Source organism: Cetorhinus maximus, chromosome 2, assembly GCF_964194155.1.
Source record: "Cetorhinus maximus chromosome 2, sCetMax3.hap1.1, whole genome shotgun sequence".
Taxonomy (NCBI): domain Eukaryota; kingdom Metazoa; phylum Chordata; class Chondrichthyes; order Lamniformes; family Cetorhinidae; genus Cetorhinus; species Cetorhinus maximus.
This window is the reverse complement of record NC_135880.1, coordinates 45,432,300-45,453,856: the sequence shown is the minus strand read 5'-3', so window position 1 is coordinate 45,453,856 and position 21,557 is coordinate 45,432,300. Positions and strand designations below refer to the sequence as shown.

The 21,557-nt window shown below is 41.7% G+C and overlaps 2 protein-coding genes across 4 annotated transcripts in view; both read left to right on the top strand.

The window, feature by feature from the left end:
• The window catches only part of LOC144693924 (uncharacterized), a 129,364-nt gene extending 117,165 nt beyond the window's left edge, over positions 1 to 12,199 (top strand). For all 3 annotated transcript variants that reach the window (XM_078564163.1, XM_078564154.1, XM_078564146.1), the window contains one exon: positions 11,288 to 12,199. In XM_078564163.1, coding sequence (XP_078420289.1) covers positions 11,288 to 11,449 — 162 coding nt within the window. In that variant the 3' untranslated portion in view covers positions 11,450 to 12,199. The remainder of the gene's footprint in view (positions 1 to 11,287) is intronic.
• A 3,363-nt stretch (positions 12,200 to 15,562) lies between these two features.
• Positions 15,563 to 21,557, top strand: part of mccc2 (methylcrotonyl-CoA carboxylase subunit 2) — a 125,380-nt gene continuing 119,385 nt past the window's right edge. Inside the window, exon 1 of the mRNA XM_078564268.1 lies at positions 15,563 to 15,804. Coding sequence (XP_078420394.1) covers positions 15,670 to 15,804 — 135 coding nt within the window. The 5' untranslated portion in view covers positions 15,563 to 15,669. The remainder of the gene's footprint in view (positions 15,805 to 21,557) is intronic.

Below are 21,557 nucleotides of genomic sequence, written 5' to 3'. Positions count from 1 at the left end.
GATAGTGGCTGCATTGATGGTAACCTTCCAAAATTCGCTAGATTCTGGGAAGGTTTTAGCAGATTTGAAAACTGCAAATGTGACACCTCTATTCAAGAAAGAAGGGAGACAGAAAGCAGGAAACTGTGGGCAGGTAGCCTAACATCTGTCACTGGGAAAATGCTAGAATTCATTATTAAGGAGGTAGTAGCAGGACATTTAGAAAATCCACTGTGCAATCAGGCAGAGTCACCATGGTTTTGTGAAAGACAAATTGTGTTTGATAATTTTATTAGAGTTCTTGGGGATGTAACAAGTAGGATGGATAAAGGGGAGCCAGTAGATGTAATGTATTTGGATTTCCAAAGGTATTTGACAAGGTGCCACATAAATGGTTACTGCGCAAGATAAGATCTCATGGTGTTGGAGAGATTTGCACAGATAGAGGATTTGCTGACCAGCAGGAAACACAGTTGGGATAAATGGGTCATTTTCAATGTGGCATACTGTAACTAGTGGAGTGCCAAAGAGATCAGTACTTGGGCCTTAACTGTTTGATCAATATTGATGGCTTGGATAAAGGGACTGAGATACAAAGTTAGGTGGCTATAGAGATAGTGGATGCATTGGTGGTTATCTTTCAAAATTCTATAGAATCTGGAAAAATTCCTGCAGGCTGGAAAGTAGCAAATGTAACCCCACTATTTAAGAAGGGAGGGAGCAAGAAAACTGAGAACTGCAGACCCGTTAGTTTTATGTCAGTAGTTGGGAAAATGTTAGAATAAGGATGTGATAACTAGACACTTAGAAAATAATGATATGATTGGGCAGATTCAGCATGGATTTTTGAAAGAGAAATCATGTTTGACAAACTTGTTTGAGTTCTTTTTGAAGATGTTACCTGTGGCATAGATAAAGGAGAACCAGTGGGTGTGGTGTGTTTGGATTTTTAGAAGGCTTTTGATAAGGTTCCACACAGGAGATCATTCTCAGGATGGTAGGCTGTTACTAGTGAGGTACTGCAAGGGTCAGTGTTGGGGCCGTAACTGTTCACAATCTATTTCAATGATTTGGATTTGAGGACTAAATGTAATATTTCCAAATTTGTCAATGACACAAAACTAGGTGGGAATGTAAGCTTTGAAGAGGATGCAAGGAGGCTTCCAGGGGATTTGAGGAGGCGAAGTCAGTGGGCAAGAACATGGCAGATGGAATATACTGTGAATAAGTGTGAACAAACAAAGGTAGAGTATTCTTAAAGGGTGAGAGGCTGGGAAGTGTTGATGTCCAAAGGGGCCTGTGTGTCCTTGTTCATGAATCACTAAAAGCTAGCATGCAGGTGCAGCAAGCAATTAGGAAGGCGAATGGTATGCTGGCCTTCATCGCAAGGGGATTTGAGTACAGGAGTAAAGATGTCCAGCTGCAATTGTATAGAACGTTGGTGAGACCGCACCTGAAGAATTGTATACAGTTTTGTTCTTATCTAAGGAAGCATATACTTGCTGAAGAAGGAGTACAACGGAGGTTCACCAGACTAATCCCTGTGCTGGCGGGATTGTCTTATGAGGAGGGATTAAGGAACCTGCGCCTGTATTCTCTAGAGTTTCGAAGAATGAGAGATGATGTTATTGAAACTTTCAAAATATTACAAGGCATGACAGAGTAGATGTGGGTAGGATGTTTCCCCTGACTGGTGAATCTAGAGCCAGGGGACACAGTCTCAGAATGAGGGCAGACCATTTAAAACTTAGATGAGGAGGAATTTCTTCACTTAGACAGTGATGAAGCTTTGACATTCTCTACCCCAGAGGATTGTGGAAGCTCAATCACTGAGCATGTTCAAGACACAAATCAATAGATTTATGGATATAAATGACATCAAGGGATATGGTGATAGTGGGGAAAAATGGTGTAGAGGCAGATGATCAGCCATTATCTGTTTGAATGGCAGAGTGGGCTTGATGGACAGAATGGCCTACTCATATAGGAAAGCAAATTGTCAGGGGGATTCAAAGAATCTGCAAAGGGATATAGATAGGTTAAGTGTAATAATGCAAAAAATTGGCAGATGGAGTATAATGCAGGAAAAATTGGCAGATGGAGTATAATGTGGGAAAATGGTAGGTTGTCCTCTTTCGCAGAAAGAATAGAAAAGCAGAGCATTACTTAAATGGAGAGACTGCAGAGTGCTGCAATACAGAGGGATCTGTTGTCCTTGTATATGAATTACAAAGTTAGCATATAGGTACAGCAAGTAATTAGGAAGGCAAATGGAATTTTGGTCTTTATGGTAAGGGGAATGGAGTATAAAAGTAGGGAAGTCTTGCTACAACTGTACAGGACATTGCTGAGACCACACCTAGAGTATTGTGTACAGTATTGGTGAGGGATATACTTATTTGGGACAACTCAGGTCGTAACTGAACTGAGCACCAGAACTGAGTCCGCTGATCTGATAGTAACCTCAAATCTGCATCCCACCTACCCTGATAACCTATCACCCCCTTGCTTGTCAAGAAACTATCCACCTCTGCCTTAAAAATATTAAAAGACTCTGCTTTCACTGCTTTTTCAGGAAGAGAGTTCCAAAGACTCATGTCCCTCTGAGAGAAAAAAAAAATCTCATCTCCGTTTTAAATGAGCGACCCCTTATTTTTAAACAGTGACCCCTAGTTCTAGATTCTCCCACAAGAGAAAACATTCTCTCTACACCCACCCTGTCAAGACCCCTCAGGATCTTTTATGTTTCAATCAAGTCGCCTCTTACTCTTCTAAACTCCAATGGATACAAGCCTAGCCTGTCCATCATAAGATAACCCTCTCATTCCAGGTATTAGTCTGGTAAACCTTCTCTGAACTGCTTCCAACGCATTTACAATCCTGAAGTAAGGTGATCAATACTGTACACAGTACCCTTGATGTGTCACACTAATGCTCTGTATTACTGAAGCATAACCTTCCTACTTTTGTATTCAATTCCCCTTGCAATAAATTATAACATTCTATTAGCTTTCCTGATTACCTGCTGTACCTGCATACTAGCCATTTGTGATTCATGCACTAAGACACCCAGATACCTCTGCACCTTAGGGCTCTGCAATCTCTCACCATTTAGATAATATGGCCTGAATTTTCCCATCGGCGATTTGGGGGCGGGGCCTGCTCGCCGACAGGAAAATGACACGGGATCTCGTCGGGAGGAACACCCGACGTCATCCCATTCCCTTTAAATTTTTAGGAAGGCGGGCGGACAGTGAAATCAGCTGTCCGCCCGCCGACCTGTCAATGGCCAATTGAGGCCATTGACAGAGTAATTAAGATAATTAAAGACCTGCCCGTCCAACCTTAAGGCTGGCAGGCAGGCCAGGAGCCCCAGCAGGCTTCCACTGGTGGGATGAGGTTTCATGTCCGTTTTTAAAAACTTTAATACATTTTATGTGATATTTATTAAGATGTCCCATCTTGTGTGACATTGTCACATGAGGGGGACATGTTAATAATTTTTTAATTTTTCTATTTTTAAAGTTTTTTGGACTGTCAGTAATCTCCCTGGGACAGTACTTTGTCTCAGGGAGCAGTGTGCTCTTTCGCATGCATGCGCAAATGAGCACACTTTGACAGATGGGGAATCCCTCCACCCCCCGCAAAGGAAGCGCATAGCGCTTCCTGTCGGGCAGGCCGCTGGGCGGGCCTTAATTGGCCCACCCACTCAAAATGGCGGCGGGCCCTGTTTCAGTGGCGGGGGTCAGTTGTCCGCCCGCCGCTGAGCCGGTGGGGCCTGCATGCCCACCAAGGGCAAAATTCTGCCCTATGCTTCTCTTTTATCCTTCCTTCCAAAATGGACAATTTCCCACATTATTACTTCATTTGCCAGATGTTTGCCCACTCACTTAACCTATCTATATCTTTTTGTAGCCTCCTTATGTACTCCTCACAACATATTTTCCTACCTATCTTTGTGTCATCAGTAAATTTGGCTACCATCCCGTCCATCCCTTCACCCAAGTCATTTATATAAATTGTAAACAGTTGAGGTCCCAGCACACCATTCAGTACACCTTGCCAACCTGAATAAGACCCATTTATGCCTACTCTCTGCTTCCTGTTAGCCAGTCAATCTTCTATCCATGCTAATATATTAGAACAGAACATGCTGTTGTAAGAAACTATCCAGGAAACATTGTCTGAACTCCTCATCTCCTCATCTAGACTTTCCCAGTCTACACGTCAATTAAAATCTAACATGATTATTGCTGTGCCTTTCTGACGAGCTCCCATTATTTCTTTCTTTATGCTCCATCCTACTATGTGGTTACTATTAGGGGACCTGTAAACAACTCCCGCAAGTGACTTCTTGCCTTTATCATTTCTCCTCTTCACCCAAACCGTTTCCACATCCTGGTTTCCAGAACTTAGGTCATTCCTCTCTCTTGTGCTCACACCATCATTAACTAACAGAGCCATCCCTCCACTTTTTCCTCACTTCCTGTCCTTCCTAAATGTCCAATACACTTTAATATTCAGGTCCCAATCCATGTCCTCCTGCAACCATGTCTCAGTAACGGCTACCAAATCGTACTTATTTATTCCTATGTGCACTCTTGATTCATCTGTTTCAAATGCTTTGTGCATTCAGATACAGAACCTTTAGTTTGATCCATTTATTCTTTTTATAACCTCTAGTCTGTTCTGTTGATTCACTGTTAGATTTGTACTTTCTATACCTTCCTGCCACCATCTGTTTTTCATTTTCCATAATAATACCTTTGTATTTTGCCTTGCCTCTATTCCTTGATTTACAACATTTTCCCAAATTTTCACCCTTGCCCCCACTACTTAGTTTAAAACCCTCTCTACTTCCCTAGTTATGCGGCTTGCAAGAACACCAGTCCCAGCACGGTTCAGGTGCAGACCATCCCAGAGTACAGATCCCACTTTCCCCAGTATTGGTGCCAATGTCCCATGAACCGGACCCCACTTCTCTCACACCAGTCTTTGAGCCACACATTCATCTCTCTAATGTTATTTGTCCTATACCAATTTGCACATGGTCCAGGTAATAATCCAGAGATTATGACCTTTGAGATTCTGCTTCTTAATTTGGTGCCAAGCTCCTTATACTGACTTTGCAGAACCACCTCCTTTGTCTTGCCTATGTCGTTGGTACCAACATGGACCACGATGTCTTTGAGTCATCCCCCTCCCACTGCAAGTTCCTCTCCAGCTCCGAGCAGATGTCCCGAACCTTGGCACCAGGCAGGCAACACAGCCGTCTGACTCTCACTCTTTGCTGCATAGAACGGTGTCAATTCCTTGGACTATACTGTCCCCTTCTACCACTACAGTCTTCATGACTCCCCCCACTTGAATGGCTTCCTGTACCATGGCCAGTTAGCTCATCCACCCTGCAGCCCCCACTCTCATCCAAACAAGCTGAAAAAACCTCAGACATGTCGGACAGTTGCAAGGGCTGAGACTCCTACACTCCTGTCCTCTGGGTCTCCTTACCTGCCTCACTTGCAGTCACACCCTCCTGTTCCTGACCACTGACCAAAGCAGAAGATTCTATCCTAAGTGGGTGTGACTGCCTCCTGGAATGAAGTGTGCAGGTAACTTTCCCCCTCCCTGATGTGCCGTAGTGTCTGCAGCTCAGCCTCCAGCTCAATAACTTGGAGCTGAAGTTCCAGCAGCCGCAAATGCTTACTGCAGATGTGTTTGCCCTGAATCACACCAGTATCTAGAAACTCCCATGTCCTGCAATCACAGCACATCACCTGCCTTGCCATCGCCAATGTGTTAATTAATTAATAATTGCTAATTAATTATAATTAATAAAACTTACACCTCGCAATGGGTTTTGGCACTACCAGTAAACTTTACAATACTGACGATACAATATTTACAATACTGATAAAACTAATAATGCCAGTTACTGGTTTACCTGGGCTCCTCCTGCTGCACCAAAGTGGAAATCAAATACTGGAGGCTAAAAAAGAGTACAAGAAAAAAAGCACATCCTCCCTACTCTTCACACTACTTTTTGCAGTATACGCCTACCTAAAGCACCTCTTTTCCCCCTATGCACCGAATTCCCACTTTGAACCAAATTCCCAAATATATTCACTTCGTCTCTGTTTCACTCAGGCCCAAGTCTCCCCCTCAACCAATTTTGAATCCACATTGCTATTGTCCCTTTTATTCCATGAGCTATAACTTTTCTCGCAAGGCTATTGTGCGGCACTGTATCAAATGCCTTTTGGAAGTCCATGTACGCCACATCAACAGCATTACCCTCATCAACCCTTTCTGTTGCCTTTTCCGAAAAACTCCAAGGTAGTTAAGCACGATTTTTCCTTATGAAATCCATGTTGGCTCTTCCTAATCAACCCACATTTTTATGTGACTATTAATTCTACCTCGAATAATTGTTTCTAGAAGCTTCATAACTACCGAAATTAAACTGTAACTGGGTCTGTAATTGCTAGGCTTATCCGTACAATCTTTTTTTGAGCAAGGACGTAACATTTGCAACTCTCGAGTCCTCTGGCACTTCCCCTGAGTCCAGGGAAGACTGAAAGATTATGGCCAGTGCCCCTGCAATTTCCACTCTCACCTACTTCAGTATCCTTGGATGCATCTTATCCGGTGCCTTGTCAACTTTAAGTACTGACAGTTTATCCAATACCATCTCCTTATCAACTTTGAACCCTTTTAGTGACAGAGTTTCCTCCTCTGGTCCTGAATGTTGTGCAATCATTAGCAAACACCCCCACTTCTGACCTTATGCTGGAGGTAAGATCATTGATGAAGCAGCTGAAGATGTTAGGGCCCACAGCACTACCCTGAGGAACTCCTGCAGTGATGTCCTGGGATTGAGATGATTGACTTCTAACAACCACAACCCTCTTCCTTTGTGCTAGGTATGACTCCAACCAGTGCAGAGTTTTCCCCCGATTCCCATTGACTCCAGTTTTGCTAGGGCTCCTTGATGCCACACTTGGTCAAATGTTGCCTTGATGTCAAGGCCAATCACTCTCACTCACCTCTGGAGTTCAGCTCTTTTGTCCATCTTTGGACTAAGGGTGTACTGAGGTCAGGAGCTTAGTGGCAGCAGGTTATTGCTGAGTAATTGTTTCTTGATAACACTGTTGACACCTTCCATCACTTTGTTGATGTTTGAGAGTAGACTGACGGGATGGTAATTGGCCATGTTGAAATTGTCCTGCTTTTTGTGTACAGAACATATCTAGGCAATTTTCCACATTGCTGGGTAAATGCCAGTGTTGTAACTGTACTGGAACAACCTGGCCACAGGTGTGGTTAGTTCTGGAGCACAAGTCCTCAGTACAGTTGTCAGAATGTTGTCAGTATCCAGTGCCTTCAGCTGTTTCTTGATATCACGTGGAGTGAATCGAATTGGCTGAAGACTGGCATCTGTGATGCTGGGGACCTCAGGAGGACTGAGATGGATGATCCACTTGGCTCTTCTGGTTGAAGATTGCTGTAAATGCTTCAGTCTTGTCTTTTGCAAGTTGTGCTGGGCTCCCCCATCATTGAAGATGGGGATATTTGTGGAGCATCCTCCTCCAGTTAGTTGTTCAATTGTCCACTACCATTCATGACTTGATGTGACAGGACCACAGAGCTTAAATCTGATCTGTTGGTTGTGGGATCGTTTGGCTTTGTCTATCGCATGCTGCTTCTGCTGTTTGGCATGCAAGTAGTCTTGTGTTGTAGCTTCACCAGGTTGACACTGCATTTTTAGGCATGCCTGGTGCTGCTTCTGGCATGCCTTCCTACACCCTTCATTGAAGCAGGGTTGATCCCCAAGCTTGATGATAATGGTAGAGGGGGTGATGTGCCGGCCCATGAGGTTGCAGATTGTGGTTGTATACAATCCTTATGGCCCAAAGCACCTCATGGATGTCCAGTTTTGAGCTGCTAGATCTGTTTGAAATCTGTCCCAGTTAGCACAGTGAGGGTATTCTCAATGTGAAGATGGGACTTAATCTCCACAAGGACTCGTACCAGTACTGTTATGGACGGATGCACAGGTAGATTGGTGAGGATGAGGTCAAGTAAGTTTCTCCCTCTTGATTCCCTCACCAACTCAGTCTAGCAGCAATGTATTTTAGGACTTGAGCAGCTCGGTCAATAGTGGTGCTACCAAGCCACTTCTGGTGATGGAAATTGAAGTCCCCCACCCAGAGTATATTGTATGTCCTTACCACCCTCAGCGCTTCCTTCAAGTGGTGTTCAACATGGAGGAATAATGATTCCTCTGCTGAGGAAGGGTTGGGGGGAAAATAGTAGATGAGTAACCAACAGAAGGTTTCCATGCCTATGTTTGACCTGATGCCATGAGACTTTGTGGGGCCCAGAGACAGTGTTGAGAACTCCCTGGCAATTCCCTCATGGTTTAGTGAGTATGACTATGTCAGGCTGTTACGTGAATAGTCTGTAGAACAGCTCTTCAAATTTTGGCATACGTCTCCAGATGTTAGTAAGGAGGACTTTGCAGGGTCGACAAGGCTGAGTTTGCCATTGTTGTTTCCAGTGCTGAGGTTGATGCTGGGTGGTCTGTCCGGTTTCATTCCTTTTAGACTTCGTAGCAGTTTGATACAACTATTTGATACATTTAAGAGTCAACCACATTTTGTGGGTCTGGAGTCACATGTTGGCCAGACCAGATAAGGATCCAGATTTCCTTCCCTAAAGGACATTAGTGAACCAGATGGGCTTTTACGACAATGGTTTCATGGTCACTGTTACTGAGTCTAGCTATTAATTCCAGATTTCAATTGAATTTAAATTCCACCAGCTCCATTGTGGGATTTCAACCCAAGTCCCCAGAGCATTCGCCAGAGCCTCTGGATCATTATCAGTGACATTACCACTGTGCCAATCTTTGAGGGATTTTTTTTCTAAGTCTGAGACATAAAATAAGAGCAGGAGTAGGCCAAATAAGCCCCTCAAACCTGCTCTGCAAGGCAATACGATATTGGCTGAACTATTAAATCAACTCCGCCTTCCTGCCCTATGTGCATGTCCCTTGATTCCCTTAATGCCCAAAAATCTATTGACCTCAGACATGAATATACTCAAGGAGTGAGCATCAACAGCCCTCCGTGTTTAGAATTCCAAAAACATAGGAATATAGGAACGTAGGGCTTAGGAGCAGAAGTAGGGCATTTGGCCCTTCAAGCCTGCTCCACCCATAAATAAGATCATGGCTGGCCTGATTGGGGTCTCAATTGCAATTTCCTGTCTGCCTCCCACCCCATAAACCCTTGATTCTCTTGTCTATCAAAAATCTATCACAGCTTTGAATAAATTAAATGACCCAGCCTTCACTGCTTTCTGGGCAGGAGAATTCCATAGACTAATAACTCTCTGAGAGAAATATTTTTCCTTACCACCATCTTAAAAATGAGACCTCTTATTCTTAAATCGTGTCCAATAGTTCTCCCCGACAAGAGGCAACATCCTCCCGGTATCCACCCTATCAAGTCTGTTCAGGATCTTGTATGTTTCAATAAGATCTCTCCTCATTCTTCTGAGCTCCAATGGGTATAGGCCTAATCTGTTCAGTGTTTCTTCATAATTTAAGCCCTTCATCCCAGCAATCAGTCAGGTGGAACTTCTCTGAAATGCTTCTAACATAATCATATCCTTTTTCAAATAAGGAGACCAAAACTGTATACAGTACTCTAAATGTGGTCTCGCCAACACCCTGTACGGCTTCAGTACAACTTCCCTACTTTTATATCTCACTCCCCTTGCAATAAGCACCATCATTCCATTTGCCTTCCTAACCGTTTGCTGTACCTGCATACTGACTTTGTGATTCATGTACCAGGACACCCAGATCCCTCGGTACCACAGAGTTCTGTAATCTCTCTCCATTTACATAATATACTGCTTTTCTATTCTTCTTGCCAAAATGGACAAGTGCACATTTTCCCATGTTATACTCCACCTGCCAAATTTTTGCCCACTCACTTAACCTATCTATGTCCCTTTGTAGTCTCTTTACCTCCTCTTGACAGCTTACTTTCCTACCTATCTTGGTGTGATCAGCAAATTTAGCTACCATACATTCAGCCCCTTCATCCAAGTCATTGATATAGATAGTAAATAGTTGAGGCCCCAGCACTGATCCATGTGGTACTCCACTAGTTACAGCTTGCCAACCTGAAAAAGACCTATTTTACCCTACTCTCTGCTTCCTGTTAGCTGACCAGTCCTTTATTCATGCTAATATGTTACCCCCTACACCAAGCTCTTATTTTGTGCAGTAACCTTTAATGTGGCACTTTTAATTTGTTTCTTTGCTAGGAATATTTTCTCAACTCCATTCTATCACACAGTAAACGTACATACAATGAATGTTGCAGGCATTTTTCAAATCAACTCATCTTTAAATATGCATGGAGTTTAACTTTACATTTTCCTTACGATTTTAGTGTTAGTTCAGGTGCAGCATCTTGTTTATGGTGACAACGGGGAGTGAACTAATGAATAGGGTATGATTGATTATATTTATTATGAATGGAGTGATGCATGCCCTTTACAGAATCAAGTGACAAAATAGTAGCATGAAAGCATGACTTGCAGAAGTATCCCAACCTACTGTTAAGTTGTTTTAGTAATGCATAACTTGAAATAAATTTGTTTCCGCAGTATAAAATGCCATTTAAAACTGTACTGGCGTGCTCAAGGCTGGCAGTTTAATGTTAAGTTTATTATGGAAGCTTGATTCAAAATTTGTATAAAATGCTAGGAAGGAACTGGATTAGCACTGTTCTTTTTTTCCACCAGTGCATTTCTCCATTCCTTTCCAGTTCAATGCCTAATCTACCATACAAGCAGGATAGTCATTAAATAGGAAGTCTGCATCAAGATAGCTGAAGTATTAAGGATCCCGTGTGTAAATTTCCACGTTTGAAAGTTGTGTAAACCCCCCAGTGTCAACCCTCCAATGTGTGGGTGAGCAAGCGATTTTTCATCTGCCTGTGCCAATTGCAAAGTGTTGAGCCAAAGGAGTCCGGGGTGATTAATCCTTTATGTTAAATGCACAGACTTAGCTTGGGACATGGCATGCTTTCACTTGGTGTTGATTCAGCTTAGAAGCTTTCGAAGCAAGAAAATTGTGTGTCAATTTTCTCTGAGAGAACATGTTTGTACACCAACATGTTTTGCACCATATCCATAAACAAGCACTTTCTCAAGTTAGTCAAGCATTTCTAGTAAAGAAGCTAATTTGGAGTGCAACCCATGTCATTACTTAAATCCATTCCGTCTGCAGGTGATATGTAACTCATCGTTGCAGAGTTGGCAGTCAGAGTCTTATACAGAGGAGGCTTGCTGTGCAGTGGAACAGGACACCGAACAGATGCAGCCAACAAGAGTTGCTGAATATTTTTTCAGTGACATCTTCACAGAAGTAGATGAGGATGAGCAAGAATGAAGAAGAAAGATAACCTTGAAGCTGCATATTGAATTGGTGCCGGTACATCACATAATGTAATACATTTGTGGCTTAATTACAGAATTTGGGGAAAAGTGATATTGGATATAAACAGGTCTTGTTTGCTTTTACTGTTTTTTTTGCACTGAGATTTTCTATAAAATACTTTAGTGATATGAATGTGAACACAAAAGGCTGGTCAACCTCTGCTGCTTTACCATTCTCAATATATTATAACTTCATTAACTGTACCATAAGTTCATGTTTACAATATTGATGAATCTCCAATACAGTTCTCCTTGAATCCCAATGAATTTTTTGTTATAAGGGATGGATTTGCCCAATTGGAGCACATACTACAAAGTGGGCAACCTGATTTTCATTTTGATTTTTTTTTCTTACAGAAAGGGGAAAGCAGATGTGTGCTTACTCATGTTTCTGCTTATTTCATTCTGTTTAATTTATTAATTTATTTCATTATTTCATACCCACAATTTGGTATTGCCTTTCAATGAACGGAATACCTCTATAAACTACAGCCTCAAATTATTGCACTTTAACATCTAAGTAATTAATCAGGATCACTTTAAATTTGGAATGTAGAATCCAAAATACTAATGGATTATGATGTATTTTTACAATTGCATTCAGCAGACTACTTTTTTTCCTAAAGAAATATGATTTGAATGGGATAAATACATCATATTGTAGCAATAGTGGAAACCAAACAAGAAAACCCATACGACACAGAAAAAAATACAAACATATAGGTAGTCTAATTGAAAAGGATAAACTGTATTAATGAAATAATTCATTGGCATCTAAGCTGTGAATTTTCAGGTCTTGGATGCAAATTTTATTGGTCGGGGAGAAAATGGAGTTAGGGACTGGGTATGTATGTGCACAAATTATTGCAAAAGCAGCTGCGTATTAAATCTGATTCTAAAGGTTTGCTTTAAACAAATTACTTTGGACCTTATTCAGAAAATTGTTCTGTGATAAATTTGCAAATTTTTGTACTTCACTCTATTTAAACATTGGTGTAATAATGTGAATTGCACATTGATAAGCATCTCTGATGGTCAGGATCTTTCTCTTCATCACCTCTTTTGTTCTATTACCTCTTTAGTTCTTTGAAGAATGTGCCTTGTCCAGCAAGCATATTCATATTTCAGATTCAAGGGCGTAAAATTTTCTGCTTGAAGTTGCCATTCCTTTTAAAGTTTCAGTATGATTGCTGAACATTTGAAAGAAAGAAACGCTAGCAAGTTTAGATGTGAAACGGGCATCTTCACTGACGGACAAATTTTAACATTTTTAATGATTGATTTAAGTGCAAAATTGCAGTGGACCGAGATTGATTTGCATGTCATACATGTCAACAATGAGATACACAAGTTTTCTTTTTGTGAAATTACCTGCACTTGTGTTTGTGTCCTTTCAATACAATTATATACAAAATATACAGAAGGTTACTTTTAGGTTTTCATTCATGTGCTAAATGAGAAGTTCTTTTGGTTAATTTTTTTCAAACTCCTTTTGAAAAATGTATTCTGTTAAAAATGTTCCATTAGTTAACATTATGGACGTGTGATATGCTGTTAAATTTACCCACTATTTTAATGTGGGTTCACAATCACATTTGCAGATAATTTATCTCACTTATTGTATATGAATTATCACTTGAGATGTGGCTGTAATGTTAGATATTACTACAGATATGACTGTAATATTTTTATTGACATAGAAATGAGGGGAAAATGAGGGACACAAATTCTTTTTAACTATTCAAAATGTGAGCCTTGTTACAAGTGATTAGTGACCCAGCTGTAATCCATGCTGTAGAATGTTGATGCTTGGGGCAGTATATCTTTAAAATACTATTTCACTTTTGATATATCTAAAGGCTCAAAGATGGGAAGAAATGCACCCTAAAATCATTATCTCATGTTGTGGCGCAAGGTTCCAATTTTGGTTGGAGGTAAATCTCATAGTTATGTGCAACAAATTTTGTAGCCAGGCTGGTGAAGAAATGGCCTTTTAACGTTGACTATTTTTATTTGCATCTTGGTCATCAATCTCTGGAACAACCTGAGCATCAGGAGTTCCATGAAAGATCTGTGGCAAATTCTGACTGTTAATTGGATGTATAGGGGTAGAAATCCCTCTAGGGCGGTATCAGATCGGTCACCCATTGCAGTTAATGGTACCAAACATTGCGTGCTCCGTACAACGGGCAGCCGACCCGATACTGCCCCATTTGTGCCACCTAGTGTTGGGAGCAGTGTCAAAGTGTTGAGAAAAAACTCTGGAAGTAAATAACAAGTTAATTATGTAAAACTTCACAAGTAATGCTAATATATGTGGCAATGCACAAAAATGGTTTGAATTTAGCTTGTCCCTGACTAAGCAACTGGGTCAGTCACACCACTCAGCACTCTGCATATATGTAAATTATTGTTACAGTATTGTGTTCACTTGGTTGCAAATATGTATGTAGTTATTTACTGAATGTCTAACTCCAGAGTCATTTCTGCATCTTCCTTGTTTGGAAGGAACATTACAGTATTACTGCATAGATGAATTCATCTATGGACTGATTGTAAATTGTGTAAATAAAAATTCTTATATAATTTCTGTTTGTCTATTTAATATGTTGCTGAGATTTGGCATTGCCACCAGGCCCTTTCTTATGACAGGATCCTATAATAGATGAACAACAATGTTTGTCTCCCAACATTCTCAATTTTGAGGTGTTCCAAACTCTTGAAGATATTTTGTTAATGCATACTGACCAGTGTAGCCTCATAAGTGATCAAAGCTACATCGTTTCTTTTGCCCTAATTTAATTTAACAGCTTTTTGCTACTGGATACTTCTAGCAAAAGTTATGCACATATTTTTTATTTTTCATCATTAAAGGCAGCCCACTATTTTATGTTTTGTTTCCTATTCCACTGCATAAGAAGTGTTTACATCTTCATTAGAATCTAGCAACCATTCTCTCGCCTATCCACTTAATTTACAAATAGTGCATCATAACCTGTGAAAGTCCATTCATAACTGTGACTTCCAGCATAGCTTTTTCATTTATATTTCATGCTTTTGGTTTTCAGTACTCGACCCTGAAGCTACCCACCCACTCCTCCAACTCTGACATAACCCCTCTAGAGAGTATTGGTCAGGTTTCTACTCATTACCTGTTTTTATTTTAATCCCTTCCCAGTGATTACCCTGAATCTACACTGCTTATGAGTTTAATATACTTTCAGGGAGAAAGTTGTCAAAAGTCAAGCCCTGTTATGTGATGTACCTTAACAGTTATCACTTCCTCAGAGAACTTAGACCTATGCTGCAGGGTCCCAATACATCAAATGTATGTGCTTCAGTGATCTATAGAACCATCTGAACAGTTATAGGTAACTTGAAGACTCCAAGGTGGTTTTGTTCTCACTAGAATCTCCTTGGGGATAAATAGCAGATCTGTAGTTTTGAAGATCAAGAATTTGTGCTTCTCAAGACACAATTTATCACATTGTTGTATGTAGGAGTTTGCTGTGTTCAAATTGGCGTCTATGTTTCCCACATTACAATGGTTGACTACACTTCAATGTACTTAATTGGCTTAAGTGATTTGATAGGTTCAGTGGCCATGAAACGTGCTATATAAATGCAAGTTGTTTTTGCATGAAAATGAATAAGCAGCTCTGGGAATAGTTCTTCAGGGTTAGATATTCTGCAATCATTCATGTCCTTTCAACCCTTGTCACTATCCCTTTAAAACAGGTGCCAGCAACGAAACAAATCTGACCACAAACGAGCTGAAGAGATAAGATCAAGAATGCTTATGCATAAATAGGGCAATTCCATAAATGTCTGCTTTTACGTGTAATTTTTAAAATTAATCTTTTTTCCATAAACTGTTATTGTCTGAAGAATCGCTGCCCTCTAAAATCTTTATTCTTTGCAGCTTAATACTTGTAAACTAGTTTATTTATTTTGATAGTCTGGAATGCACTGGGGATCAGAGGCTGGACATGCGATCCCTGTGAATGTGGGAGGGTTGTGCCCGAAACAAGTGGAACTCATTCGCTGGTGGAGTGGGAGCAGGAGTGCTTGAGGCGGAGGGAGCCCACCCACGTTCGTGGTGTGTACAGGCCGGGCTTGCAGACAGAGACACACACACACAGTCGGTTTGGAGAAGCTGAAGCCGGCTGCAGGATGCTGCACGCGCGGAAGCTGCGGCTCTGCTTCCCCAGAGCACGCGCCTGGGCTGCTCGGGTGCCTCGCGGTTACCACGGGGACAAAGTGGCGACGGTCGGCTCGGAGCCCGAGACCAACTCTGCCCTCTTCCAGGTAGGCCGCGCCTGGAGCCCCGGACTCGCATGGAAACTTCAACCGGAGGGAGGGAGGTCAGTCTCTGTCCACTGTGGGCAGGATGGACCCACATGAAAAGCACCGAATTGTGCAAAGAAAGATATGCACCAGACGCTGTGACACCACTGAGCACCAGTTACATGACTTTAGAAGTGATAAAATTTTTGACGTTTTGGAGAAGTCCAGGTCATATGTTTCTGTGACCCTTTCTGAAGTCCTTGAACGTGTACAGTAAGTCCTCACTTAAAGTTGCGTTCCTGAAAAGTGCAACTTTAAGTGAAATGATTACTTTAAGCAAATCAGATTTTCCCATTACAACCAACCTAAAAGCTGTAGGTGGGCTCTGTAGGATCAAACATTAAAACTTGATACCCTGTATGCTGAAATACTTTATGTTGCTAAATTCCTATATTGGTAAATGAAATAATTTTTAAAATAAAATAAATTTTAAAAATATAAAAGAAATGCTAACTTTCTACTTAGGTCCTGCCCACTGCCTTTCCTGCTCACTTCCAATCTTGTTTGCCAAACCTGTTTGGCAAACCCCCTGCTTGCCATATATTTCGCTCCAAACCTTTCCGATCTCTGAAGACCCTTCCTCTCCATGTTGACCCTGCGGTTTTCAGCCTCTGGCACTCCCTGATCCTCCTAGTTGCTGCAGACTATCTGGTTTGTGGCCTCTGCCACTCCCTGACCCTCTCAGTCGCTGCCAACCTTTTCTCTTGCCAAACCTCCCACTCCCACTCTCCTCACCCACCCCTCATTGTGAGGAAGGCTTCAGGAGATAAGTGGCGAGAGGGAGGAAGAGCAGCTTTGACTTGCAGGAGGTAAACCGCAAGCTGGAGGGTCAACAGCAAGAGGAAAGGCCAGGGAGCAGCTGAGGGTGTGAACCAGAGGGTCGGTAGTGAGTGGGTGGTGGGTGGATCAGGGAGTAGAAAAGGTCACGAACTGGAGGGTCAACAGAGAACATAACAAGAACCAGGAGCAGGAGTAGGCAAGTCAGCCCCTCGAACCTGCCCCGCCATTCAATACGATCATGGCTGATCTCATTCCGGCCTCAACTCCAATTTCCTGCCCTTTCCCATAACCTTTCAACCCATTACTAATTAAAAACCTGTCTATCTCCTGCTCAAATTTATTCAGCGTCCCTGCATTCACTATGAGGTAGTGAATTCCACAGATTCACGACCCTTTGAGAAAAGTAATTCCTCCTCATCTCTGATTTAAATCTACCACCCCTTAGCCTAAAACTATGGCCCCTTGCTCTAGAATGCTCCACAAGGGGAAACATCCGCTCCACATCTACTTTGTCTATCCCCTTTAGCATCTTATATACCTCAATTAGATCTCCTCTCATCCTTCTAAACTCTAGCGAATATAGGCCTAAACTGCTCAATCTCTCCTCATAAGACAAGCCCTGCATCTCTGGAATCAATCTAGTGAACCTCCTCTGAACCACCTCCAATGCAACTACATCCTTCCTCAAGTAAGGGGACCAAAAGTGTGCACAGTACTCCAGGTGCGGTCTCACCAATGCCTTGTACAGTTGCAACAACACTTCCCCATTTTTATACTCTTTCTTTAGCAATAAATGCCAAAATTCCATTTGCCTTCCTTATTACATGCTGTACCTGCATACTAGCTTTCAGCGATTCATGCACGAGGACACCCAGGTCCCTCTGCACTGAAGCATTCTGAAGTTTCTCTTCATTTAAATAATAAGTCACCTTTTTATTCTTCCAACCAAAATGGATAACCTCACACTTATCCACGTTAAACTCCATCTGCCAAATTTTGGCCCATTCACCTAACCTGTCCATATCCATTTGTAAATTTCTTATTTCTTCATTGCAACTTACTTTCCCACCTATTTTGGTGTCATCTGCAAATTTAGCTATAGTACCTTCTCACCCTGAATCCAAGTCATTAATATAGATTGTAAATAGTTGGGGCCCAAGGACCGGACCCTGTGCCATCCAGAAAAAGACCCATTTATCCCGACTCTGCTTTCTGTTGGTTAGCCAATCCTCTGTCCAAGCTAATATATTACCCCTAACTGCGTGTGATCTTATGTTGTGTATTAATCTTTTGTGCAGCACCTTATCAAAGGCCTTCTGGAAGTCCAGATATACGACATCTACAGGATCCCCATTATCCACTTTGCTTGTCACATCTTCAAAGAACTCTAGAAAATTAGTCAAACACGATTTACTCTTCATAAAACCATGCTGACTCTGATGGGTTGCATTTTGACTTTGCAAATGCCCCATTTCTACTTTCTGAATAATGGATTCCAACAATTTCCCAACGACAAACGTTAAACTAACTGATCTATAGTTTCCTATTTTCTGCCCCCCCCCCCCCCCCCACCCCTCCTTGAATAAGGACGTTTTATTAGCATTTTCCCAATCCACTGGAACCTTTCCAGAATCCAGGGAATTTTGGAATATTATAGCCAATATATCCACTATCTCTGCTGCCACTTCCTTTAAGACCCTGGGATGTAGGCCATCAGGTCCTGGGGACTTGTCACCCTTTAATCCCAATAGTTTGCTCAGTACTTTTTCTCTAGTGATGGTGATTGTTCTAAGTTCCTCCTCTATACTCTTTGCACTACCTGTTACTCTTGGGGTGGTACTAATGTCCTTCATGTGAAAACTGAGGCAAAATATTGATTAAGCATCTCTGCCATTTCTGCGTACCCCACTATTAACTCCCCAATCTCATCCTCCAAGGGACCAGCATTCACTTTAGCTACTCTCTTTCCTTTTATATACTTGTAGAAGCTTTTGCTATCAGTTTTTACATTTTGCGCTAGTTTTCTTTCATAATTTACCTTTGCTCTTTTTATTTTTTTTTAGTAACCCTTTGTTGATCTTTAAAAGTTTCCCAATCTTCCAGCCTGCCACTGACCTTTGCAATTTGGTATGCATTAGTTTTTGCCTTTATGTTATCCTTAACTTCCTTGCTTAGCCATGGATGCTTTTCCCCCTCCTCTTACCATCTTTCTTCCTCTTTGGAATATATTTTACTTGGGAGGAATTGAATATCTCCTTTAATATCTGCCACTGTTCATCAACTGTCCTACCTTGTAGTCTTCCTGCCCAGTCCACTAGGGCCAAATCTGCCCTCATGCCTATGTTTAACTCCAGAACACTAGTGTGGGACTCAAGTTTCTCACTCTCAAACTGAACTTGAAATTCTGTTTTTGTTTTGAAATTCTAGCATGCTATGATCACTCTTCTCTAGAGGATCCTTTACTATGAGATCATTAGTTCATCCCATCTAATTACACAAAACCAGATCCAGAATAGCCTGCTCCCTGGTTGGTTCCACAACATATTGCTCCAAGAAACAATCTATAACACACTCTCGGAGAGTGGCAGAGGTTGCTCAAAAATGGCGCCGATTGGGTCATGTGGCCCTATGTCAGACCTGGCATGAAATGACTTTAAAATGAAACTTGCAACGCTATATGAGAATACAGGCCCCATTACCTAACTGATGTTAAAGCAAAACGACCTAAAAGGGGGCAACTTAAAATGGGGACTTAATGTGGTTGCCATATAGCTCCATATTTACATGCGCTACTGGTGCAAGTTTGAATCTTTCCTGCCACAGTACCAAGATTCTGGTCACAGTCATAGAATCATGCAGCATGGAAAGAGGCCATTCGCCTGTTGTGCCTGTGCTGGCTGTTTGGAAGGGCGACCTAACTAGTCTCATTCTCCAGCTCTTTCCGTGTAGCCCTGCAATTTTTTCCCTTGAAGTATTATTCAATTCTCTTTTGAATGTTACTATTGAATCTGCTCCACCCTTTCAGGCATTCCACTTCATAGGAAGTAGGAGCAGGAGTAGGCCATTCAGCCCATTGAGCCTGCTCCACCATTCGATAAGATCGTGACTGATCTGATTGTGACCTTAACTCCACTTTCCTGCCTGTCCCCCATAACCCTTAACTCCCTTGTCGATCTATCTAACTCAGCTTTGAATATATTCATTGACCCAGCCTCCACTGCTCTCTGTGGAAGAGAATTCCAAAGACTAACGGCCTTCTGAGAAAATAAATGCTCCCCCATTTCCCTCTTAAATAGGAGACCCCTTATCTTTAAACTGTGCCCCAGTCCTAGATTCCCCCACAAGAGGAAATACCAATCATCTATCCTGTTGAAGCCTTATGTTTCAATAAGATCATTTCTCATTCTTCTAAACTCCAATGACTATGGGCCCATGTTTTGAAACCTTTCCACTCCATAGGGTTGCTTGGCATATTGAAATTTGTTTCATGCATTTCATCCGTGTTGCCAATGTGACGTAATGGGTACTTGTCTTTTTGCTGCTGTTTGATGACAAATTGCTGGAAACTGGTGATTTTGACATCGAGGTCTTTTGGTGGTCTCTGAGTGATCTTGGCCTGCTGCTGCAGCATTAGATTTTTTTTTTCCACAAAGCGGCTACACCAACTGGTTGTTGCTCTGAAATCTTTGCTGAACCCAGGATTTGGCTTGGCCTACTTAAGTGTGTATAGATGCATTGCATTGCATTTCTGCTGAAACCATGCTGATAATTTTCGAAGATCAGGCCAGTGGCTGGTCCCCGTTCTCATGGCGCATTTGGCCTTGGGCAATTTTTCTTCAGGATGTATTTCTTCTTCCATTCTCACACCATTATTTTTTGCTAACAGCGAATTCTTTTGCTGCAGTACAGTTATTTGACAAATTAGCAAATGTTATGATTTTTAGCTTCGTACTTCATTCTTTTTGCTGGTGGACCCATTTCTGTTCATCGTTTGCCATGCGGGTCTGCTCTATGTTGGTGTGTCTTAAACTCCCCTGCATCTTCACACACAGCCCGTATCGCCTGCTCGATTCCTTGTGCCCAGTTATAAGACAAGTAAAATATGCACTTGAGGAGTGAAAAATTGACACTACTGATGTGAATATCGTGTTTCATGGCTGAAAAGGGGGTCAACTTATATGCCGAATGTATGAAAAAACACGATTTTGCCTGGTCAGCTTATATGCCATGATCTGTGGTATTCTTGATATGCTTTCTGTGTCTTCTACTGTGATCACAACAACTTACTGTGTTTTCTTAAAAAAACCTTTCCCCATGCCTCCTCTGGTTCATCTTAAACCTGTATCCTCGGATCACTGATCCTTTTGCCATCCGAAACAGATACTCCTTATTTACTCTATCAAAACTGTTAATGAATTTGAACAACTCTTGTCACATCCTCTCTTACATTTTTCTGCTCTAAGGAGAACAAGCCCAGCTTCTTCAATCCTCATACAACTAAGGTCCCTCATCCTTGTAACATTCCAGTAAATCTCTTGCACACCTGCTGTAAGGCCATAACGCCCTTTATAAAGTGTAGTGAACATAATACTCCAGCTGAAGCCAAACACTGTTTTGTAAATGTTTGGTATTATTTCCTTAGTATAACTTTTGTACTTTATGCCTTTATTAATAAAACCAAGGTTATGCCCATTTAAGATGTAGAATCTGTGTGGGTAGAGTTGAGGAACCACAAAGGTAAAAAAAACCATAATGGGAGTTATGTACAGGCCTCCGAACAGTAGTCAGGATGTGGGGCACAAGATACACCAGGAGATAGAAAAGGTGTGTAAGAAAGGCAAGGTTACAGTGATCATGGGGGATTTCAATATGCAGGTAGACTGGGAAAATCAGGTTGGTAGTGGATCCCAAGAAAAGGAATTTGTGGAAGGTCT